General features: G+C 43.5%; 3 protein-coding genes across 3 annotated transcripts; 1 reads left to right on the top strand and 2 right to left on the bottom strand.

The window, feature by feature from the left end:
- Nucleotides 1-382: 382 nt before the first annotated feature.
- On the bottom strand, nt 383-8,163 carry LOC306708941 (interleukin-6 receptor subunit beta-like). Its single transcript, XM_079176916.1, has 15 exons — nt 8,034-8,163; nt 7,661-7,756; nt 5,967-6,111; nt 5,707-5,855; nt 5,326-5,471; nt 4,967-5,108; nt 4,596-4,672; nt 4,213-4,483; nt 3,440-3,634; nt 3,122-3,226; nt 2,853-2,999; nt 1,999-2,163; nt 1,762-1,831; nt 1,306-1,405; nt 383-1,083 (listed from the first exon to the last, which is right to left on the bottom strand). The coding sequence occupies exons 2-15, from the start codon at nt 7,728-7,730 to the stop codon at nt 784-786; spliced, it is 2,082 nt and encodes a 693-aa protein (XP_079033042.1). The 5' UTR covers nt 7,731-7,756; nt 8,034-8,163; the 3' UTR covers nt 383-783.
- A 1,637-nt stretch (nt 8,164-9,800) lies between these two features.
- Nucleotides 9,801-10,581, bottom strand: rln3a (relaxin 3a; the record flags this gene model as incomplete). The annotated part of the gene is made up of 2 exons (XM_079178228.1): nt 9,801-10,084; nt 10,422-10,581. The coding sequence occupies 2 exons, from the start codon at nt 10,579-10,581 to the stop codon at nt 9,801-9,803; spliced, it is 444 nt and encodes a 147-aa protein (XP_079034354.1).
- Nucleotides 10,582-14,125: 3,544 nt separating this feature from the next.
- rfx1a (regulatory factor X, 1a (influences HLA class II expression)) lies at nt 14,126-23,403 on the top strand. Its single transcript, XM_079177068.1, has 18 exons — nt 14,126-14,173; nt 15,612-15,992; nt 16,284-16,393; nt 16,480-16,572; nt 17,222-17,316; nt 17,427-17,880; nt 18,531-18,712; nt 19,160-19,279; nt 19,417-19,550; nt 19,652-19,770; nt 20,006-20,112; nt 20,221-20,372; nt 20,965-21,062; nt 21,267-21,416; nt 21,841-22,049; nt 22,413-22,566; nt 22,640-22,685; nt 22,770-23,403. The coding sequence occupies exons 2-18, from the start codon at nt 15,632-15,634 to the stop codon at nt 22,928-22,930; spliced, it is 2,745 nt and encodes a 914-aa protein (XP_079033194.1). The 5' UTR covers nt 14,126-14,173; nt 15,612-15,631; the 3' UTR covers nt 22,931-23,403.
- Nucleotides 23,404-24,167: the final 764 nt, after the last annotated feature.

The raw sequence follows: 24,167 nt of genomic DNA, 5'->3' as shown, positions 1-24,167 counted from the left end.
CTTAGAATTTGTATACATGATCACGTCCTATAGTCCTGCATGCAGAGCAGATATTTAATAAGAATGCAGCTTATAAATCCAACACTTCAACAATGTTCTCCTTTAGTAAATAATTCAGTATTTGTGTGACATTTCTTGAACAATCGACACTTGAAATGACAAGGTAGTACAAAATATAAACCATATAGGTGTTTCCTTTTTACCTTTTTACGTTAGATATTGTGAAATTTAGATATGTGTGATGTTTTGTGGCTTCATGTGTTTATTATTACTTGAATATTTTTAAGGCTGTGGAATGACATGCACCATATTCCACCAGCATGGCTGTGTTGTCACTAAAGTGAACTAAATCGAACAAGTTAGAAACATTGCAGTCAGACTCTTATTAAAATATCTTATTTATATATGACAGATGCACAAATTTACATTTTACTTATAAAAATATAAAGTTTAAGGTGCAACAATGTTGACAAAAAAACCTGAGGTGTTTCAGGCCCAACATAGGTAATCACTGAAATAAGAAAAGTAAGAAGAAAACAAACACTGATCGAATAAAGCCAAAAGAAAGATGTCATGAGCTTTAGTAGATAAATCTCTCCAATGACCTGAGTCGCCCTCCTGGGTCCTGCAGAGAGGATATAGCAGCCTGAACAGAGGGTCATCATCGAAAATAACATTTCTACATTGAACATTTTCTGCACTTTTAAAAGAAATGAAAAAAAACACACACATCTGAGATGAACGTCCATGAGCCAACATCAAAACATCAAAACATGAGAAACATCAAACATCCATTACTTCCAAAGCAGTGGGCATGAAGTGCTTTTCGTAACCCGACACCGACTGTTCTTCCTCTGATGAGCTCCTACTACCTTCTCTGTCCCTCTCCTCATCCGAGTCAACCATTTTGCTGTAGCATTGTTCTCTCCGATCATCTTGGCAGTCCGCCTGTGAGCACCCATCACCGCCCGCTATCCTCGTTAACCCTTCAGGGCCGGAGGTTTTCTCCACGACCTCCAACAGAGAGATCTTGGGATGCGGCTCATTCACGGGAATGCAGATCCAAGCAAAGGAGTCATTAATCTACAGAGAGATCACACACAGACCCGGGATGTATTTAGTCGTTTTTGGTAAAACACACTAACAAACTAGGATTTGACTACCCTAGTGAGCGTGTAGTTGTAAACGGAATAATCAGTTACCAGCTGAAAAGCAAAATAATGGCATCAACAATCAGCGTAAATCCTGTTTCCGAGATTAGAAACAAAGACAAGGAGGTGCTGTTATTTCAGTCCAGTCTCTCACCTGGTGCTTCATGTGTCTGAAAATGTGGCTGTTGCGGGCATCCGGCACTTTTGTAAGAGAAACACCGAGGCACCAAGCTGTTTTTTCTCCTCGACAAGCACTGGCAGACACATAGGAGTTCAAAACAAACAAGCATAAGAAACCCTCAGGTTCAATGAAAAAGAAAAATGTGCACATTAATGTATTATTAGCTTCAATGTTCACATCCACAACAATCATGGAGAGAATAAATATAAATATCCTTTTTTATCCTTGCACTGTGCACAGTTTTAGCACCCCAACACTGAAACATAATATTTGTTTTGCTTGTTAAAGTATTTCAAGTGTTATTAGAGATTAGTGAACAATAGTCAAAGTATTTACCAAGAAAAAGCAAAACAAACGTGCTGCATCACAGCTATACAACACAAGATGCTTCAGAACTATAAGATAAGTATTTTTAAATGATTATCTCACCTGTATAAAATACAAAGACCGCATATCACGACCAACAGAATGATTCCAAGCACAACTGCTGTTGTGTGCGCTGAAAAAGAGAAAAACAAGACGAGAGAGATAAACTGATTAGGCGAGTATGATTAATCCAGGAATTGTAAGAAATATCAAATTACACCTCTTAAAATTCTCTGTCATACAGCTCATCCTGAGCTCATCACATTCAACAAGAAAACAATTAGGTTTGTGATGTAATACCAAAATGTTCATGGTCCTTGGTTTTGAACTTTGCCGTTTTATTCTCTCCAGATCCGGCTTTGGTCACAGCTCGGATCCGCGCCTCGTACTCCTGTCCAGGACTGAGTTGCAGCAGCTTAAACGTCTGACTTTCACACTGCGGTGATACGCTCACATTGTACACCACTAGGAGAGACAAATTGTGTGGAGTGAGGTCAAATAAACAGAGAACAGCTGACAGAAACAAACCAAATTAAGTGTTCTATTACTTCAGTTTGCCTGTTACTACTTTTCTTTATTTCTTTTCCATATATGTATCATGATTTCACACATGCATTTTGATTTACCAATATGTGTGCTGCATTTAGGCCAAGGAGAGCTTTGAGGTAAAGGCTAATGTCAACATTTTATGTGATGTAAATGAATGAATGAATGAATTCATAGATAGCACAAAGCTATTTTGGCCACTGATCATCTATGGGCCGCTTTAAAGTACCAGTTAAACTGTTGTGGCAATGTGCACTTTCTAGAATGTTGTTGATGCTGCCGAAATCATTTTGTATTTATATATTTTTCATTACATTTTCTGAAGGTACGTCTTGTCTTATAACTATGTTGTATAAAGATAACAATCATACTGTTTAAACAACAATTCTAACACGCTGATGTTTAGCCGTTTTCACCATTTTAGTTTAGCATGCTAACATTTGCTAATCATCACACAGCTGAGGCTGATGGGAATGAAAGGTTTAGCTTTTACCAAAGTTAGTAGAGGTGTGTACCAAATTTGATGGCAATCCATCGCACAGTCATTTGCAATTACGTTGTTTCCTAAAGTAATTACTACAACTGTGTTATATATTGTTGCCGTGTACCGTTTTGTCTGTCTGCTCCACTCTCTACGACTATTTGGTAGTAAAGGATCACCCCGTTCTGCTCGGAGAGGGGAATAGACTCCCAAGAGAGGGTCACTTGAGTGTCAGCGATGGAAGACACCTCAAACGATGGCCCTCTGGAGGGGGCTGAAAAGAGATAGGAGAAAGGTACACGGTGGTTACACGTTTATTCCAGTTAATATGAGGAGCCAGTGGAAGTAAAACATTCTTTTTAAAGATAGCTCAAAAACAACGCATACAATACTTACTTCCTTCAATTAAATATCCGAAAACTGATGAAAGGTGATGGACTTTCCTGCTGTTTGATACAGTAAACAGTGACACTTGGTAGACTGTGTCATTTTTATATCGACCTGTAGGTGGAGATACAAACCAGATTAAACAGCCACTTAGAAAACAGGCAGCACAAGCCCAACCTTAAAAGTAAGAAGAATCATTCTCCAAGTTGAAAATATACTATAACAGATTATCAATGAATGACGCTTTCTTTGAATGAATGTTCTCCATCATTTTCTGGGCCTATGCACAATCAGATAACAGCGTTGTTGTATTCAAATCAAACAGACCTTCAAAGATTCCTGTTGTCTGGCTTTTGTTCACCCTGATCCAATCAAATCCTTGGCCTGGAGGACATCCATCTTGCTTGTATTGCACCACATATTCCTTGAGGTTGTCTGAGAGCTGAGCGGGCGGACCCCAGGACACAGTGAGGTTCTCTTCGTTCATCACGAGGTCAATAGCTTGCTCGTTTTTCTGTTCACCTGAGCAAGAGACAAATGCTTGGTTAGTTCTTATACGCCGCAACAATAGTAGAAATACAAGGGAAGGAACTAGAGCATTAGATAATAAATATATAGAATTATTGTCCATCATTTTAACTATAATTTCATAAGTAATCATTTGGTGATTCTACATTTAGAGCATATTGATGGCCATAAAGTCAGCTTTATTCATTTAGTCCATTTGGTGATTATTAAGTTCACATTTAATGGTCTGAAGAGCCAATTTTTGCTTTGAGAAATAATTCTCAAATGAGATATTGAAATTGTTGGTGGGCTGATTTGATTATTAGTAACTCGCCTTTAAAAAATAAGTTGATTATTGTTGTGTTTTCCCAAAACGTTGACGTGATGAGGCAGATTACCTGCAGCCTTCGACTGATTGTCTCAGTCTTGTGTGTCTCAGTGACTCTCGATGAACTCGAAGTTCTTACTTTTGGCTCCGAAAGGCTTTCTGAATAACTCTTAGACCAAAAAACATATCCATCCAGTTAGGAGCTGCTTTAAGCCTCCGGGTGTTTTGTGAATACAGCCTCTGATACAAAGCTTTCTGTACTTACTACTTGTACTTTTGACTCCATGACAGTTGATTCCTGGTGTTGGCAGAGTGAGAGAAGAAGGCTTTGTGGCACCACGCGTGTTGTAGGCAGACACGCTGACTGATGACACGTCCTTCAGAGAGGAAGCAAAGTGGCAATGCATCTCTTCACAGGCCAACTGGCCCTTTGGCTCAGCTGTGGACACGTTCACCAACACCGGGGCGTTGTTATTGTAAGACAGTCGGACTTCATATCCCAGAATGAGGCCGCGAGCTTGAGCGATAGGAAGCTTCTGGATGGGATGAAGAGAAGGAGGAGGGTTAGCGAGTATAGCATGTCTGCGTAAAGTGAGACTCTGGTTTCCGTCAGAGAATAACGGTTGTGGGGTAATGTGCTGATCCTACCTTCCAGGTCACAGCACAGTCGGAGCTTTTCTGGGATATCCCGCAATCACTCCATACATCCAGCTCTCCATCTGGGGCTGAACAAAGGGGGAACAAGTTAGCAAGAAGGAGAGAATAACAGAGAGTTAATGGCCAAATCAGACCCAGTGTAAATCCACCGATCAGCACCATCCTGAAACAAGAGTGGTAACCATCTTCTCATCTAACCCTCAGCAAGAAAGCAAGTAAGCATATCTCCCAAAAGGTCAAACTATTCCATAAATGCTTTTTAACTGAACAGTTAAAAACAGTTTAAAACAAACAGCAAGACATTTTGCAACCTTCTTCGAGTTCTTTGCCGACGCTAAACTTGCAGACGAGTGAGGACTCACCCGTCTCCGTGCTTCGTATTCTGTGGATCTCGCTCCAGTCACTCGTCAAGCCCCGGTCACAGGAACAGCGAACTTGAAATTCATAGACTGTGCCGGGCTGGGGACTTTCGACTGTATAGCTGCCATGGGGTACATTATTGTCCTGTGTGGACAAGCATGTATTCAGTTGACAAAGCTTTAGACAATCAATGATACACAGTTTTTCTTGCAAGATTATCTTTGAGTTTGTTTTTTTTTCAGGGCAATAATTGAAACATTTTGCACTTTCTTCTCAAAGTCAACATACTCCGTTACAGAGTGCGGATCATGCTGAGAGGAAGAAAAGGGAAATAGTGGAAGACAAAACCTAAATCAGACACCTCACGCCAGACTTGCTCTCCCTCGGTCCGATATTGGACCTCACATTGACCCAAAGAGAGCTGCTGCTTAGCACAGGTGGACTTCCAGGAAATCTCTAAAGAGTCCTGATCGCTGACTGATGAGACTGTAGGAGGAGGCAGCTTGACTAGAAACAGAGAGAGAGATGCACAAAAGCAATCAAAAATGAAATATCACTTCAATCAAAACCAATCATTTGAAGATAAATTAAAGAGTCACTGAAGTCAGTATCAACTTTTTACTATCACACAGGTACATTAGAGTGATTTTTGTTGGCATCAAGTGCTACTTATACTATTATTACTGTTGTTATTGTCGTTCGTGGTGATGTCTGTATTGATGAATGTGCAGGACTAACTCACTGATATCAGCTGTATTGAACAAAGCAGCCTGGGATTTGGCAGAACCATGCTGGTTCTTAGCTTGGACCCAAACGCGAAGATCCCCGCGGCTGTAGCCTTCCCGATCGATAGTCCAACTCGTACTGGTCCCATTGATCTCATGCACCTTCCTGGAAGACAAGACACGAGGAGTAAAACTAATTCAGAAGGCTTCTCCCAAAGTTATCAGATTATTAAAGTTTGTCTGATGACAATGAAGGAGTATTTCTGGTTGTGTTTACTCGCTATCTGCTGACTTCCAGTGCAGACTGTAGTGCGTGGGGATCTCAGGGTCCAGCCTTGAATCCCACTTACAGCGTATATATGCACAATCGTTCTCATCACATGGGATGTAGCACTCAGGAAGAGATGGAGAAGCAGGAGGAGCTGGAGAAACACAGAGGGCAAGGGATGCAATCAAAAGTGATTCTGTTTTTATCGTACTTAGAAAAACACTTTCAACTAAAAGTGAACATCATGACGGTAGGATTTCTTGCATGGCTGTTGACTTAGGCTGCGTTAGTTGTAACCGAATAAACTGGCAACGTAGAATTCCAACCATGAAATCTGAAACACCCAATTCAATTCAAACGTATCTGCATCGCACCATGATACAAAATCAGGTCACAGCGCTTTACATAAAAACAAAACAAGAAATAAAGCAGAAACGTCCATACGTACACACATGCACATAAATACAAACAAAGGTACTGTAAAAATACAGTATGTTCAGTTCAGAAAATGCTTGGGTAAAAAGTAAGGTCTTTAGTTTGGTTTTAAAATAACACAGTGTCAGAGAAAGTTTGGATTTTTTTTCAAAACATCACTTTACACGTAGTATGAAGAGCTCTTTAAATGTCCAAAACAATAGAGTCAGTGTCAGACTAAAATATCCAATCCAACAAGCAACGGTACGTCCAGGATTTTGTGAGTCACAAAAACTAATTCAGAAAGAAACACACAGCTAAAACAGAAACAGATGAACACAAGGAGCCTAAATAAACACACTGTGAAACCCCTCCCAAAGCTCATACTAGTCAGAACAACCAGTAGTGATTCACTGTAAGATTGAGCAGTTTGACTTGTGCAAATGAAATGCAAATTCTTATTAATGTTCATGAGTGTGTTAGTCATATAGATTAATAATAGCAATGCAGAGAATATCTGAGAGAAGACTGAAAAAGCGGCAGAAAGCTTTAGATAGAAGAGAGTGATCTTCACCACAAGAAAAATACAAAAAAAGAGTCCTTTTCATTCGTTTGTGAATCCGCCCACACTCGCACACACACACACACACACACACACCTTTTTTGTCTATTCGTCACAAGACTGACACCTTTACCCATTTCTCAAAAGCCTCGACACTTTTCGCGGTGCCTGCACACAGCATGATGCAAGAAAGCACCCTTCCTGTAAAGTTAACAGGAAATGAGCACTTTGATCAGGTTGGGTCCAAATGCACCCTTCCCTCGTCACCACTTCCTCTTCAAGACAAAAGGTAACGCAGTAATACAACATCATGAAGGGTCAGTCTACACATCAGGAAACTTACAGGTACCTGATCTGCATAGAGCCCTTAGGATAAACATGCTCAGCGTGCACAACAAGTGCTGCACATTAAACCAAGGGCATGAAACATCTACAGTATAATTTGTTGGAGACAAGTTTTAAAGTGGAAGACAAAGAGCTTTTACTTGAATAGTGATAGCAACGCTTGCATAACGTCCTTGATATTGCATTAACATTTCAATGTTATAGCTGGTTGAAAGTGAGATAATTGTACATGCTTTACCTTTAGTTTATTTTTTTTATTAATGGCAATATTTCCCTCTGGATACGGTGGAGTAAAAATATACCAAAGCACTAAACAAGGATAGGAGGAATTGAACTTATACAGTATTAAAGTAACGTGTGCACAAGCACTGAATAAACCTACCTGGAGCAAAACACTTTGGCACGATGACCAGCAAGATGGACAGAAGCCACCTTGACCCAAGTGTGGCCATTACATTTGGACCCAGGCCTCTAGTGCCTGAGGGGGGGTAAAAAAACAAACACATAAGACAAACACATACACACGTATGTACTGTATATACACGCACATAAAAAAGTATCAACCACGGAAGCTATAGCCTGTAACTGCTACATTCCTTACATCCAACCACTGTGCTGCTGTTTGTGACACAGTAGCTTTCACCAACATGTGCGTCGACGTTTTTATGTTAATAGCCTTAACTGTACATGTCTCAAAAGAACAGCAAGCTGTTTTGATCTTCTATATTAGCAAACTATCATCAGTTATTATTTACCTCATCGTGAGACACGCCGGGCAGTCTGTCGCGCATTCTTTAGCGAAATGAAACAGGGTTTGCAGAGAGTTTTGCAACAGTTAGTTTTGAAGTTCAAGTCAGTGTAGCTATTTTACCGGGTAGCTACGCCTATTTCTGGAATTACCAGTGACGGGAGACAAGCGCGCGCGTAAACAAACCGCGCGCACACGTGCACTCAGCTCAGTCTACTTCCTGCTGCCTGTGTGATGCAGGTCTAACAACATCAGTCCAAGTATCTTCACATAGAAACAACACAGACACATTTTCACGACAAAAAGCGAGCATGATAGACGAGGTAGTGATTGTAACCTAGAGACCACACCTCATCTGAAACCCACTAGTATTTTTGTTCAGTGGTCGGCTATATAGTACTTTGTTTTACAAGTACATATTTAAAGAACTTTACTTGAGTAGGCTACTCCTTTTTGTGTTACTTTCTACTTCTAGTCCACTGCTATTCAGAGGAAGATATTGTTGTTTCTACTCCACAGCAGACAGCGGTATACTTTTCATATTAAGATTTTACATTAAAAAGATATAAACGTATGAACTGGAATACATATTTAAAAATAAACCAGTGGTTCCTGGCATCTAGCACTATAGCAGTAGTTGTAGTTGGGCAGGTGACCCTTGTCATGTTTCAGTTATCTATGAGTTGTTCATCATCGTGATTTCCCCTCCAAACCTCTCAGATGGTTTTATTTGAATAATCTTTCAAAAGCCCGAAGAGGTTGAATCATCCATCATTTCACAAAAACAAAGGCAAGTTTAGCGAAAAGTCCCAGATTTAATGCAAATTTGTTTATCGTAGAATTTCTTCTTTTCTTTCCTGTAACAATCATTTCACAACCTTTCAGATTTAGTCTTCTCTATAACTACGACATTAAAATGCTGCTTACAAATTCAGTCAGTACAAATCAGTATAATAATGTAATAATGTATGGGTCATTTTAAGGGCAGATACTTTTACTTTTGATACTTTAAGTTCATGTTGCTGATAATACTTCTGCTCTACTCAGTTTTAAATGTAGGGCTTTTAATTGTATAATATGTATCTGCACTTTTACTAAAGTAAATGACCTGGAATAGATACTTCTTCTATAACCGACAATGTCACTGTCTCAAGAGTGTTTGTATGAAAGTACGTGGCTGCACCAAGGGCAAAATATGCCAGCACACCATGTTTCAGGTGAAGTGAGACTCTTTTAAGTCTTGGCAATTGAAGAAAGACACAATTTCAACATGACTTTAAAAGGTAATGGTTCTTTTAACACATTTCTTTATTATAGCTCTGGACCTTTAACCCAATTAGCTCTCTGTGTGATATGAAACAAATGCAAAATACCAACAATCTACTTCTAATTGACAAACGAGATTACACATTAATGACTTGCTTTGCAGTTATTTTCAAATGACAACAAAATGACATTTCTTTCTCTTGGACTCTCAGACGCAGCTGATAAGGAAAAAAAGGTGAATTGCAATGTGTGTGACAGTGGTTGGGAAAGACAAAACAGACCAACAGAAATATATACATATATATGTATATATTTCAATTTGAACACATGGCAGCCCTTTCCATACATTTCATAGATACTAAAAACAAAACAACTCAAACAGTTTATTTCATGGTTTAACTGAAAGACACGAGAGAGAAAAGAAAGTGTGTGTATATTTGTGTGTCTGTTGGTGTACTTGTGTATACGTCTGCCTCTGTGTTCACTGAGATGGCGTCTAGGCCGACTCTCAGCAAAGGGAGCTGATCTCGCTCTTGCTGCAGCCCCACTTGCAGCAGGCATTGGACAGGCCTATCACCACGTCCCGGCCCTTGCGGTCAGCGTTGCGTAGGGCTTCCAGGATTTCCTCATTGATGAAAGAACGGGCCGGCCTGCTAAAGACCCCCTCGTGGTTGTCTCTGGCTGTGAGGCTTAGGTCTCTGTGCCTCTGGAGGAAACTCTCCACCACGTCATTGTGACTCAAACCCTCCGAGGACTCGTCCTGACGGGAGCTGAAGGGGTCCTCAGAAACATCTGCAGCAACAAAACGGGTAATGAAGAATGAGAGAATACTCGTGTTTTTGTCTTACACACACTTTAAATAATAGTTCCTGTCCATTTATCTGTATTCAGGACCAATAGGACGTATCAAAGCCACAATCTTTACTGCAGAATTGCACACAACCACAAATGAGCAGAGGAAGTTAAAGAAAGAAAATTCATCATGGACGTAGGATCAATTCGCAAAGATCCAGAAAAAATCACATCAGAAATTGAACAAAAGAAGTTGATGTCATGCAATAAGTGAATAAGATGAAACCAGTGATGATATGAGACATCTGGTGAGGATGCAGCTCCCTCAGCCTCTCACCTGCGCTCCTGAGTGACCGTCTCCATCGTGAGCCTCCGCAGGTGAAGATGACTGCCCGGATGAACTCTCGGCCACATAGTTTCACTCCATATGTTGGGTCGTCCATGGGCTGAACCCCAGCCACCAGCAGACACACAGCCAGTACCACAGCTTTCCACATAGTTCCCCAAGGAAATAAAGCAAAACAGAAGTGGTTGAAATGATTCTTCGCTTTGAGCACCACTTGGCTTTTTTTGTCTCCCTGTTTGCAAGAGCTATGACTTTCTAGCTGACCCAGGTGTGGTTTATAAAGGGGTTTGGAGCCCTGCAAGGGAGCCCTGCATACTGCGCACGCAGGCCGTCACCGGAAGAAGAACAGATTTGAAAGAGAGATACAGTCAGAGACCTTTATGAAGACAAAAAGCGGACCAAAGGTGGCATAATAAACGAATATGTCAGATGATTTAACTGGGTTTCAGCATGAGAAGCACTTTTGTCACTTTTAATGTCCCTCAATATTACGACCTCATCACTTACATTTAATATGTAAACGATCCCCCAATCGCGGGTCATGTAGTGGATGTGAATACGGAGAGCATATTGACATTAATGTCAAACCAAATGTAAAATATATGAGACTTTGTGACATAAAAAACATTGAATTATACTGAGCAATTACAACTCTGTCTCCATATATGTTTCTCAAAGGGCATGGCATTTGCAGATCTATGAATTTTCTTTGTTATATGCAAAAATAGTCCTTAAACTGACACCTAGACCAACATCATTAGTTCCAAGAACAGAGGGGCATTGTAAAGGTAATTCCTTTAAATAAATACAAAAGAAACGCATGGTGAACTGACATTACCCGAACACGTGAAATCAATAATTCGCGCTTAATTACGCATGTTGCCATGAATTCCCTGATAAGATTTAACATTCGCTGACACCACTAGGGATATATTTCGGCCATTGTTACCGATATCACAATTATTTACATCTGTTTTCCCATTTTTAATCCACACAAGACTCTGCATAACTTCAGTATGTATAATTTTTCCTTTTCTCTTGAAAATTGCCTATTCGGTCATCTCTTTGCCAAAAGGTGAACTGGGAGGACTGAGACAGGACCAGTGACATTTCCAAAGGCAGATAACATAGAAGTCTCATTATGAGTCAGACAAAAATAAAACACATTTTTATCTGTGTATCCACATTGTCAAAGGTCGCTCGTTTAGGGAATTACAATGGGGATGATAAATTTATAATGAATGTGACGATAACAAGCAAACAAAATGGCATTTTAGGAGGGTGTCCACCCTGGCATTCATTAACAATTGTGTCACAGAAGTGACCTGTGGAGGTCATGGCAGCAGTATGAAAACACAATAGCCCATCATTTATTTTTAAGAAATGTGCGGTGTATCAACAATTCACACTGTAAAGAATTGCATATAATATGTCCCACGCTGTATAATTTAAGGTGTTGTCATTTATATGTTCTGTTGTGTTGTACAACAGAAGTGTCTTATCCTATAATGCTATCCAAAAGTGTTGACAGACAAGAGCAGGAAATGAAATAAATTGTCCCCCTTGCAAAAGTCTATGCCTACTAGTACTGGAGATAGAATACAACTGAGATCAAGTGAATGTGTGTCCAACATATTTGTAGAATAACTCTTCAGCGTAAGAGACATAGACTTGGTTGAACCCAAACCGTGACTAGATTCAAATCTCTCTTTATTGCTTGTCACATAAATAAAAACCCTATATCATGTGGGCATTCATCAACTGACCAAAGACCAATGGGTTGTACATGGTACATGGTATTGGCTGTAACCACCGTGTTTTAAATGTGAGATATTACTGTGACACTATCAAAGCACTAACTGCTGAAGTTTGACACTAAAAAAGAACATTACTAGTACCCGCCTTAGCTGTAAAACATTGTCTGTCTATGATGGACAGGCATGTCCCAAAAACGGGTGTGGATGGCATTGTAGTGGAAATCAGAGCCGTTTAATGAGAGTCACGTCATCTCCATTCACCCCCAATGGGCCTTTTTTTAAACCTCATTTCATGCTTATTTATAGGGAGAAATACATAGTGAATTGCACAACAATTATCCAATGTAGTGTATCAGTGTATGCCTCCCCTACTTATTCCCAATTTATCGGTTACAATATAAAAGAGCATTACAAACACATTGTGACCCACTGAGAAGAAGAAGAACAAGAAACAGTGTGACGCCATCCCTGTCTTGCCTCCCGGATGCCCCGCCATTATTCCAATAGGTCCCCATATTGGTTGATAGTGTTAGGGTACTACTGGTTGCTGTATATTAGCCTTGGGACTGTTTTATGCGTGGTTTCAGGCTTAGACTGAGATCATCCCCGACGTTACTGGTCTGTTTTATTCGTACTTTTAAATGTTTTGGTGTAATTTAACCTGGTTGATCTGCAAATACCTGATGTTAAACTCAGACAAAACTGAAGTTATTCTGTTAGGCCCAGAACACCTCTAAAGATATAGTTTCTCTAGATAGCATTGCTCTGGCATCCAGAAGCACCGTAAAGAATCTCTGAGTCATCTTTGATCAGGATATGTGCAAAAAACAAATTTCAAGGAGTGTTGTTTTTTCACGTAACATAGACTACATTACTGCAATTCCTTATTATCAGGCTGCTGTAATAAGTCTCTTACATCTCTCCAGTTGATTCAGAATGCTGCAGCACGTGTACTAAAATAACTAAGACAAGAGATCATATTACTCCTGTATTAGCTTCTCTGCACTGGCTCCCTGTAAAATCAAGAATATCATTTTAAATCTTTCTCCTCACCTACAAAGCCTTAATTGGTGAGGCACCATCATATCTTAAGGAGCTTATAGTACCATATAACCCCACTAGAGAGCTGTGCTCACTAAATGCAGGGTTACTTGTGGTTCCTAGAGTCTCAAAAAGTACTCCAGCTCCTCTTCTGTGGAACCAGCTTCCCGTTTCCCGTCTGGGGGCAGACACACTCACCACATTTAAGAGTAGACTTAAGACATTCCTCTCTGATAACACTTACAGTTAGGGCTGAGTCAGGTTTGCCTTCGTCCAGCCCCTAGATATGCTGCTATCGGCCTCGACAGCCGGGGGACTTCCTAAGATTGGTGCTTAGGCAGTCTCGGCTTATAGCAGCAGTGTATACACTGAGCTCCTTTCTCCTCTTCTCGCTCTCCTTCTGTATGAATGTCCCATTAATGCACATTGCTAACTTTGCTTCTTCCCCGGAGTCTTTGTGCTTTCTCGCTATGTTTTTGCTTACAGTCTGCAACCTCACCACTAGACATTAGTGGCCAAAAAAAGAGGGAACTTTAGCCTAAAATACGTCAAAAAGGCAGTTAACTGTAGCTGAACTACACTTACTAATCCTCAAATATTAGCTCATTTTACTTTTAAAAAACCCAAAATGAATCACGTGACAATCAAGCATTTTGAGCCTTTTTCTTGACGCGACTCTATTTATACGGCTCTGGTAGAAAATCGCTGTGCCTGTGACTTTAAGAAAATTTGACAGCGCTTAGCCAATCACAGTGACGAAGAGGGGAGGGAAGGGAGCGGGTGGGTAGCAACAGTTGCCCTGGTGAGGACGAAGCGCCATAGCCACGGTAGCCCTGGCGACAAGAACCCAGCAACGAGAATCAACAACAACAACAACTGAATCCGCCATAAAAAAATATAAAAGAAGACATTTAACCGGTGGGAAATACACACGTGGATACAGAGGTGACGCTCTTTACATATAGGGAATATTTTATGTCCAATAATGCTTCAACTGAATTGTGCTATTGCTTTTTTTCTCCCATGTTGTTCCAGTAGCCATAACAGGCAACTGTTAGCCGAGGTTAGCCTGCGAGCTATCGATAAATCAGTCGCGTGTGTGTCTTGAATGGGATCGTTGTCTGCCCACTACTCGTTCCAGTGACACTGGATTGTGTCTGCCATGACGACGCAGCCACAGATGCATACTCAAGCAGGCCGTTGTTATGGCGATGTCAAATGCAAAAGGTACAAAATGGCGGTTGTTGTAGAGACCAGTTAGCTAGATATAGCTATAGCATCAGTGCTGTCACGACAGGCTCGTGCTCGCTACTGCTTAACGTTAACTAACGGTTACCAGTAACGGACACTCATCCTTTTAAACGATAATTAACGGGCGTTCAGTGGCGGTTTAATACGTTATGTTTTATTTACAGCAACCCCCCCCCCCCCCTCCCCGGCACAAAACCATGTCCCTATGTAACGGTACATGACGCTACCTACCCAAAAGAAAGACAAAATTAAGGATAGTCGAGTTAAAACTGTGACTACATAGACAGGTATTGGGTTCGTTCTGATGCAGACCAACAACCGGCTCGTTAAATATCGCTCTCGGTGATGGGAGGTTGAAAGGTGGCGGACATTTAACATGTGAGGGGCGTGGCCAGAGAAGGCGTTGTGCAGGTGCTTCGCAGGTCCGAGTCTAGTTTAACGTGTTTCTTCACAGATTTAACGTTAGATTTGTATTAACGTTTCTTTTTGCCAATTGGCCATGAACGTCACAATTTTAAAAAAGCTATTTTGCTTTGAAAACATAGATTTCCACAATAATTCCCTTCCTCTGTGCGAACGTTATCTGTTTTCAGATTGAAAAAAGAGGCGAGGTTTATAAGTTAGTATCAAGGCTATTGTATTACAATGGTTCACTAATTAAGGACACGGTGTACATGTAGTATCCATAATTGTGTGTGACAGAAAGCATAACAACAGAATGCGTTATTACATGCAGTATTAGTGCAATGTGGTAAAGGGGGTTAGCCAACTTGTGCTAGGGCATAACTGTGTGACTGGCCATAGGATGTGAGATCACATTACAGGTAATGAGACACCGACATGTTTGTTACCGTCAATGCTCCTCCCCACACACACACACACACACACACACACACACACACACACACACACACACACACACACACACACACACACATCTCCACATCAGCTGCACCACCAACAGGTCAGCTACAGTAATACTTTAAAATAAGTGTGTGTGTGTGTGTGTGTGTGTGTGTGTGTGTGTGTACTGGCTTCAAATTACAAATGACTTTGGCCTCATCTTACCAAATAGATATTATATTACATACACCAGAACTGCATAACTAATGACTCGTCTCTTTGTCCCCAGTGTGATTCCCAGCTCTTGTAATGGCCACCTCAGGCTACGTAGGTGAGATCCAGCCGGCAGCCCAACCCCAGGGGGCTGGTGTTACTGTGACAGTGGGGCAACCTGACGCTAGTTCTAGCCCCGCAACAGCCCCGCAGTTTCTGGCTGAGATTCAGACTACCGTGGCCACTCCCACTGTTGTCACACCCACGGGCCAAACTACTCCCACCGATCAAGCCACCTCCATCATCACTCAGAAGCCTGCAGATGTTAGTCAAGACCAGTCCACAGCACAGGCCCAGCCTCCTCAGACCCAGTATGTGACTGCAGAGATCCAGGGCTCCCCCACGCAGTCTGGAAATGCTCAAAGCACTCCTCAGTACATCGTCGTCACAGTCACAGGTAAGGGCTGAGCTTTACATATTGTTATATGCCATTGGGGCAGAAGCAGTGCTTTACTTAATACATCCATATTTTTGTAGTTACTCTTACATACAATTGGAGTTGTTTAAAAAACTTGTCGACACAATTTCTTGTTGTCCTTTCAAATTGACTAAGTTTGAAACTTTGTTTCAAAGTAGGTGGAATGACCGCGTGGGGCACTTTAAAAAATGGCAACATATCGACAACTTCACGAAAGTAGAATAACGTCGCTAACTTGTGAATGTATTTACATTCCCTTTGTCCTTAAAGAGGGCTCCCTTCACTCAAGTGACAGCTTGTCAGACTCCAGCCCCCCTCCAGCTGTGGTGCAAACAGGAGTTCCCACGCAGGTTGTCCAGCAGGTGCAAGCTGCTCAGCAGGTAATATATGCACGTAAAACACAAGCACATTATGAAATGAATGCTGCCGTGGCTCTTAAAACTAAGTATCATCTTTATCTCTGCAGAGGTCAGTGGTGCAGGCCACCTCTCAGATAGCCAAGACTGAGCCGGGCACTCAGCTCAGTGTCACCAGTCTACAGCCGGTTCATATCCAGGAGGTCAGTCAAACACACACACACACACACACACACACACACACACACACACACACAGTAACACAGTTCGTCTTTGGTGGTCAAATATGACGTCTGACAATAACTAAAGTGGATCCAAAACTTTCCAACTTCCTCACATTTTGGCTCAGTATTAGCCAACTAATCACATCTGTGGTCGAACCTGCTTCTGTGGGCTTCCAGTTCCTCCCTTGCTCTGAGGTGACAGCGTTAGTCAGGGATACAAATCTAGAAGAATGGCAGTTTCAGCATGAGGTAGGACAGCCAGAGTGCCAGGCCCCGGTATCAGCAGACTACATGAGCGACTTCTGCTGCAAGCTGATGTACCTCCCCCTGGACCTCCTTCAGTATTACCAGTCACTGCACTCGCTCCCTGTGCATGCCGAGACAGGAGGAGCCCACCCCGCAGTCACAAGCTCAGGCCTCGATCAGCCACCATCGCACGCTGCTTTTCAAGTAGGTCAGGGACACGAGGGTGACTGCTGCTATATAGTCAAGGGAAGTTATAATGTCAGAAGAAACTGTGTATGAAAGATGTTAGGAGGCTTGTCAGGCAAGATACAGTTGATGTGGTTAAACTAGGCAGGAATTTATTGAATTTGTGTGTGTGTGTGTGTGTGTGCTCACTCCTTAGGTCCAGCAGCAGCTCACACCAGTGCCAATACAACACGTGTACGCCAATCAAGTGCAATATGTGGAGGACGGAGAGACCAACTACACCAGCACCATGTTAGAATAAAACTGTCTATCAATACCTAACCCATGTCCAGGCAGAACGTTGAATCACTTTCTTACAGTTTGCTTTGTTCCTAACACATCTTTTCGTGTCTTTCATCCAGCCGTTCCAGCGCCTTCCCCTACACCGACACCCCGCTGTACACCCAGACCACATCCGCCCAGTATTATGAAGGTCAGCCAACTTCAGGCTCACAGGCGTCCACCCCTGGCACACCTCTAACCGTCTCTGTCACTGCTGGCACAGCAGGGGGCGTGTCCATGTTTGTTGCCCAGCCCACCAGTGCAGCGGGGGGTGGTGCCACCGTGGTGACCACAGGTGGCACCACCAATGGGGCGGAGGACGGGGTGGGCACCAACGGTGGCGCAGCAGGCAGCTATGTGATCCAGGGGGGTTACATGCTGGGCAGCAGCAGCGGCGGCGGTGGTGGTGGAGGAGGAGGAGGAGGAGGGGCCGCTGGCAACAGTCAGAACTACTCGCACACCGCCCGCGCCTCGCCAGCCACTGTGAGTATTACAGAGGGCGAGGAGGGTAGCGTGCCGTCGGCAGACAAGAAGGTATGCAGAGGCGCCAAGCGCAGAAATTTCTTCTTCTTCGTTTTTTGTTCTCATCCCCACAACCCCTTTGGTGGCGCATACAGATGACGTCATAGTTCTGTCCTGTGGAAAGCACAATTGAAAAATGTAGGAGATTTTGTATCAGGACCAGAAAATATTACCAGTGGGTGATGTAATACTTTGAGTATTGCATCACATTCAAATGTGTCGTAGCATACGGTGTTTTTAACTGTGCTGAAACAAAACAAAACCATGGCCTCATCGTTCTCATATCATTACAGTGCATGTGATGAGGGGGCATTTTTTTATTTGCCTGAAATGCCCCAAAAATATATTGTTTGTCCCCAAATTCATCCTGTTGAACCCCATATGATAATGGTAACCAACCTATGTTTGGCAAAACATCCCATCAGTATTGCAGGTCATTAATTCATTGCATACCAAATTTGTAAGCCACGGCACGCAAACAAATGTATTGGTGTGTTTTCATTCCCAAAGGATCGACAAACTGTAAATGTGAATCGATGTGACCGCATGTACTGTAAAACCTTTTTGTGTGTCCATATGTTGCAGTGTGTTTCCTGTTTGTATCTGTTGGCTTTGCTAACTGCACCAGCTGTTGTTGTTTTTTTTCACTGCCTGTGTGTCAGGTACAGTGGTTGCTGGACAACTACGAGACAGCTGAAGGAGTGAGTCTGCCTCGGTCCACCCTCTACTGCCACTATCTGCTGCACTGCCAGGAGCAGAAACTGGAGCCCGTTAATGCTGCATCTTTCGGGAAACTCATCAGATCCGTGTTCATGGGGCTGCGCACACGCCGCCTGGGCACACGGTAAGACGGGTCATCAGACACCCGGACTCAGGTACAGAACACGCGAGAGTCCAGATTTTAGTAGGAAAAGGGAAGAGAGCTCTTTTGAGCATTGCAAAACGTTTGCCTGGTGTAGGAAGAGATGTGGGTCGAGATGAAGACAGACAGCGCGTGTGTGGGTGTGAGTGAGTTTCACAAAGGAGGGGAGAGCGAGCAAGTGAGACTTACTTTTAAGATTTCTTAAAAGTCAGCGGGTTTTGATTAAACAATATATTTTTCGTGATTGTGTTTTATGAAATTAAAGATATGTATAGTTAAATCAGTCAGTGTTAAGACTATGGGCAGCATGCAGCTGTGGGGGGGGGGTTCCCACAGGTTTATATAGACAACGTAGACCCTCTCTTCTCACATATACTTGTCAAAACAAGTTGAATTTGATGTAAAAACACATGAATCTGTTCCTGACAGGGGTAATTCTAAATACCACTACTATGGGCTGAGGATCAAGGCCGGCTCTTCTCTTCTCCGCCTGATGGAGGACCAGCAACATCTGGCCATGAGGCAGCAGCCCTTCTCACAGAAACAGAGGTGCACACACACACGCACACATCTATTGTCTATCATCACCATTAAATCATCTCACGGTTTCAAACCCCTGCTTTATAAGGAGGCAGATTTGCCACTTCCTTTCACTTTGTTATTTATCGTCTTTGTGGCCCTATCAGGTTGAAGCCTGTGCATAAAGTCGAGGGACTGACCAATGGCACGGCAGCGGGAGCCGGCCAGCAGCAGCAACAGCAGCAGGGGTCCGGGCAGGTGGACATCAGCACCCAGGTTCAGCAGTACCAGCAGTTCCTCGGTGTGTACAGTGAACAGTGAAGTCTGATGGTAGTATAATACAGTATTAATGACGGTAATAATGTGATTTCTCTTTGAGTACCCAGTGTTCTTGTGTTCCAGATGCGTCCCGAGCTCTCCCAGATTTCCCAGACATCGACCTGCAGGGGAAGTCTTTGCCAGAGGGGATCGAGCTGGAGCACATCAAGAGCTTCCAGCTGCTGTACAGGGAGCACTGTGAGGTAAGTGAATGAAGGGTAATCCGTTAGCTCGGGGGCACCCATTGAGTATTTATGAGTGGGAGACTACTTTAAATGAAAGAACCCTGCGTGACTTATAGTGTAGGAAAACAAAACATGCTGTAGGACAGCTGAGGGTCCTTGTTTTTCTCTCTTCATGTCTGTCCACTTGATCTTGTGATAATCCGAATGTGCTCAGTCATTTATGTATACGATGTGCTCCGTGTGTTCCCTTCAGGCCATACTAGATGTGATGGTCAACCTGCAGTTCACTCTGGTGGAAACTCTGTGGAAGACCTTCTGGAGGTTCAGCCAGAATCAGGCTGGAGATGCCACGTTGGCTGTGTGAGTGGCCAATGTTCAAAATTCAGTCCCAAACACAAGTAAAAAAGATTGTACCATTTTATACAGAATGCAGGTCATTAAAACTGGCATGCATGTGTGTGTTGGCAGCCATGACGAGTCAGAGAAGCGCCTCCCTAAGTCCTGTTTGGTGATTCTGTGCAAGTATGATCCAGTGCTGCGCTGGAGCCGTGACTGTGACAACTGCCTGTACCAGGGCCTGGTGGAGATCCTCATCCCTGACGTCCTCAGGCCCATCCCCAGTAAGGCTGATTGTGCTGTCAAACATACAGTACGGTGCAGAGAGTAATGTGCACAGAGGGAAATACTTTGACCTCAAAAGTGACCCCACCGAACAGGAAATGACTTGCAGTTTTTTTTTTGCTAGTAGTGACAAAAATAATTACAGCAGCTATGAAAGCACATGTCTCCATACCTACAGTATATGCACATAGAGAGCCATTTAATTATGAGAGAACAAAGGTATTTGACGTATAGAAACAGTTCTACTATTCTGGGAGAATTCACCTTTTCCTGGTTGAAACATTTGGAATGATGGACTGGCTCTGTAGTGAAGCTTTCCTAATTACACGCCTGCTGCTGCGCTGTGGAAAGTGACTCGGGCTTCAGACTTTGAGCTATGAGAAAGGATCTTTCCTTCCACACAGAGATATTGCCGTGAACATGATGGCCAAGAAAATCTCATTCTCCAGCAAAAACGTATTCGCCATTTTCACCAGATGTTTGATAATCCGTTCTCTCGGTACATTCTCATGGCGGAGGGAAATGAAAACGTACTCTGAAGTGACCGGTATTAAAGTCTTTAATCCCCCTTTTTTCCCTCGCTGCCGCCAGGTGCCTTAACTCAAGCCATCCGCAACTTTGCCAAGAGCCTGGAGAGCTGGCTGACCAACGCCATGATGAACATCCCGGAGGAAATGGTCCGCATCAAGGTACACTCCCCTCGGATTAGCTTGCAGTTAGTGGAACAACATGTTCTACGAGCCATGGAGCAGTTTTTTCAGGCTTGCAGGATCAGCCATTATGAAATCTTTTGCTGAGGCTGAGTTCAGAAACTGTTAGAAGTCATACTTTGAACTTTAAAGTGCCGAACTACTGCAGCTGATTTTCATCCGTCTCCCCTTGCGGTCTCTCAGGTAACTTCAGCCAATGCATTTGCCCAGACCCTGCGTCGCTACACCAGTCTGAACCACCTGGCCCAGGCAGCCCGCGCCGTCCTCCAGAACACGGCCCAGATCAACCAGATGCTCTCCGACCTCAACCGCGTCGACTTCGCCAACGTCCAGGTTGGTTTAGTCTCTGAACGCACCTCACATGAATGTGTTTTGTGGTTTAATCTTGTTGTGCATATGCAGCCATTTCTGCTGCAGCTTGTGGCTTTGATGAGGTTTCATGTGGTGCTTAATTATTCAGTCTGCATGAATCATTCTGGGGGTTTTTTCTGCAACTTTCCTACCCAGGTAATGTAAAACAAGAGATCTTGCTTCTTCTCAGAAGCTCGTTGTTTTTTTCCCCCTTTCCTCCAGTGAGTGAACAGCACATGGTTAGATACAGAGCCCTGGGAGTTGTTTAGTGTCTTGTTAAAGACAATTTGGCGGAGACTTGAGTCTTCTGTTTGAAGGATAGTTCGACTAAACCTTCGGTCAGCCTGCTGCCCTTTTGCCAGGTGTGACTGCTTCTCACTGACGCATCCTGTCCACCCTTTCGCAGGAGCAGGCTTCGTGGGTGTGCCGGTGTGAGGACCGCGTTGTCCAGCGGCTGGAGCAGGACTTCAAGCTCACCCTGCAGCAGCAGAACTCCCTGGAGCAGTGGGCCGCGTGGCTGGATGGCGTCGTCTCCCAGGTCCTAAAGCCCTACCAGCAGAGCCCCGCCTTCCCGAAGGCCGCCAAGCTCTTCCTGCTCAAGTGGTCCTTTTACAGGTGCGATGCGAGACGTTTGGACGTTCTAATTTACATTCTACTTTGTTGTATTTGTCGATGCGGTGAGATTTAACTGCAAGCTTTTGTTACGGAGCAAATGAGTGCTCTTACAGTGAATCACTGTTTGTGTGTGAACGTACAGCTGTGTTGCATGTTCAGCTTAGAAGTCATGACGGGTATGATTGATTTAAATTCACAAGAACAGAATGTTTGTTGACTTGCATCTTGCATTTGACGGAGTCTCTCACTCTCTTGATGCTTTGAACTCTGTCACAGTGAATCACTGAGACACACTTCCTGTTTGTGGTTCAGAGGAAGAAGCGATACAGACACAGAATAATACTGATGATCTCTGCTCTCCAGCTCCATGGTGATCAGGGACCTGACCCTGAGGAGTGCCGCCAGCTTTGGCTCCTTTCACTTGATCCGCCTGCTGTACGACGAGTACATGTACTACCTGATAGAGCACAGAGTGGCCCAGGCGAAAGGAGAGACCCCCATTGCTGTCATGGGAGAGGTACCAAAGCACACACACACTCAGTAATGTGGGCCTTATTCACAATAATAACACTTTCCCCTCTCGCCATCAGTTTGCCAGTTTAGGCCGGGGTCTACATCAGCTGGATCCGGACAAAGGTAATTAAGACTCTGCTCTTTGTTTCTGCTGTATCCCAGACAAGCGTTGTTTGCCACTAACTCATTTACCCATCTCCATCCCAGAAGAGGAAGAGGAGGAGGACGACGAGAGTGACGACGATGGCCAGGAGCTGTCTCTCCCCTCGGACGCGGTCGTGCTCGGAGACGAGTCTCTGGAGCCGCCCGCCAAGCTGGCCAGAATGGACCAGAGAGTCCTCTTCACGACCGGGTCGGCTGACGACTAACGGCAGCGTAACACTTGTTAGCCGCGTGTTGAATATATTGAATATGCACACACACGCACACACACACACACACACACAGATGTACATAGAACACTAATTTATACACTTGAACACATGTATATAGATCTTGTAAATGTGTGCATACTGTAACTGTCCCCACTTGTTTACGCACACACAATCAAAACGTTCAGTACTGCTGCGGCGTGGACGGCACAGCCGCCTGTTGCGCCATTGATTCAATACACAGTCGTCGGCACTGCAATAGGATGTGGCTTCAAAACCCCCCCAGAGAGAAACATAAAGCATTTCAACCCCTCAGTCATATTAATCTGTAAAAATGAACTAAAGCCAGGCATGTTGTTTTGTTTTTCTCTCTCGCATCTCAACCTGTAGCCTCCCTCGTCTCCTCGCTGAGAAGCTCCTGCTCGCCCTCGATCCTCCTAAAACTGTCACTGCCGTATCAAAGGGGTCTTGAAAATACTGTGACGTGTGTGTGTGTGTGTGTGTGTGTGTGTGTGTGTGTGTGTGTGTGTGTGTGTGTGTGTGTGTGTGTGTGTGTGTGTGTGTGTGTGTGTGTGTGTGTGTGTGTGTGTGTGTGTGTGTGTGTGTGTGTGTGTGTGTGTGTGTGTGTGTGTGTGTGTGTGTGTAAAGGTAGCTTCCACAGGAGGAGGGTGCAAAATTGACCTTCAGCAGTAAACGGCTGAATTTAGTTGTTACTAATTCGTTGAACGTGGGAAGCTGTGTTGTTCAGAAGGGAAGAGACATTTGTGAGGGACAGCAGGCGGGTTGGATTTTTGGGTGGGTTCCTCTTCTTTGTGAGTGTGAGTGTGCGTGTGCGTGTGTTTTTTTGTTTGCGCACTGGGGGGGGGGGGGTCACACTGCTCTGCTTTTACTCCTGGAGGCTGACTGAACATGCTTTTCCATGATGATGCGTGTGTGTGTGGTTGTGAGTCATGCCAAGTGTTGACTGTTTTCCTCTGTAGATATCTTCTGAGGCATTCAGGTTTTGATTTTGGGAGACGTGTGTAGATTTCCTGTTTTGATTTGGTTTGCCTGTAGAGAAACCGTCCTTGTGTTCTTGGAGTGCCTGTCACAGCTGCTACACACACACACACACACTTGTAAAAGATGAAGCTGTGGAACTGGGGCTCCCATTAGTTGCTGCAAAAATCCTCTCTCTTTGACTGAACATCTGGTTCCAGGAGAGAGGTACTGTATGTGTCATATTTATTTTTTT

Source organism: Pholis gunnellus, assembly GCF_910591455.1.
Source record: "Pholis gunnellus genome assembly, chromosome: 17".
Taxonomy (NCBI): Eukaryota; Metazoa; Chordata; class Actinopteri; order Perciformes; family Pholidae; genus Pholis; species Pholis gunnellus.
This window is presented reverse-complemented; position numbering and strand designations above follow the sequence as displayed.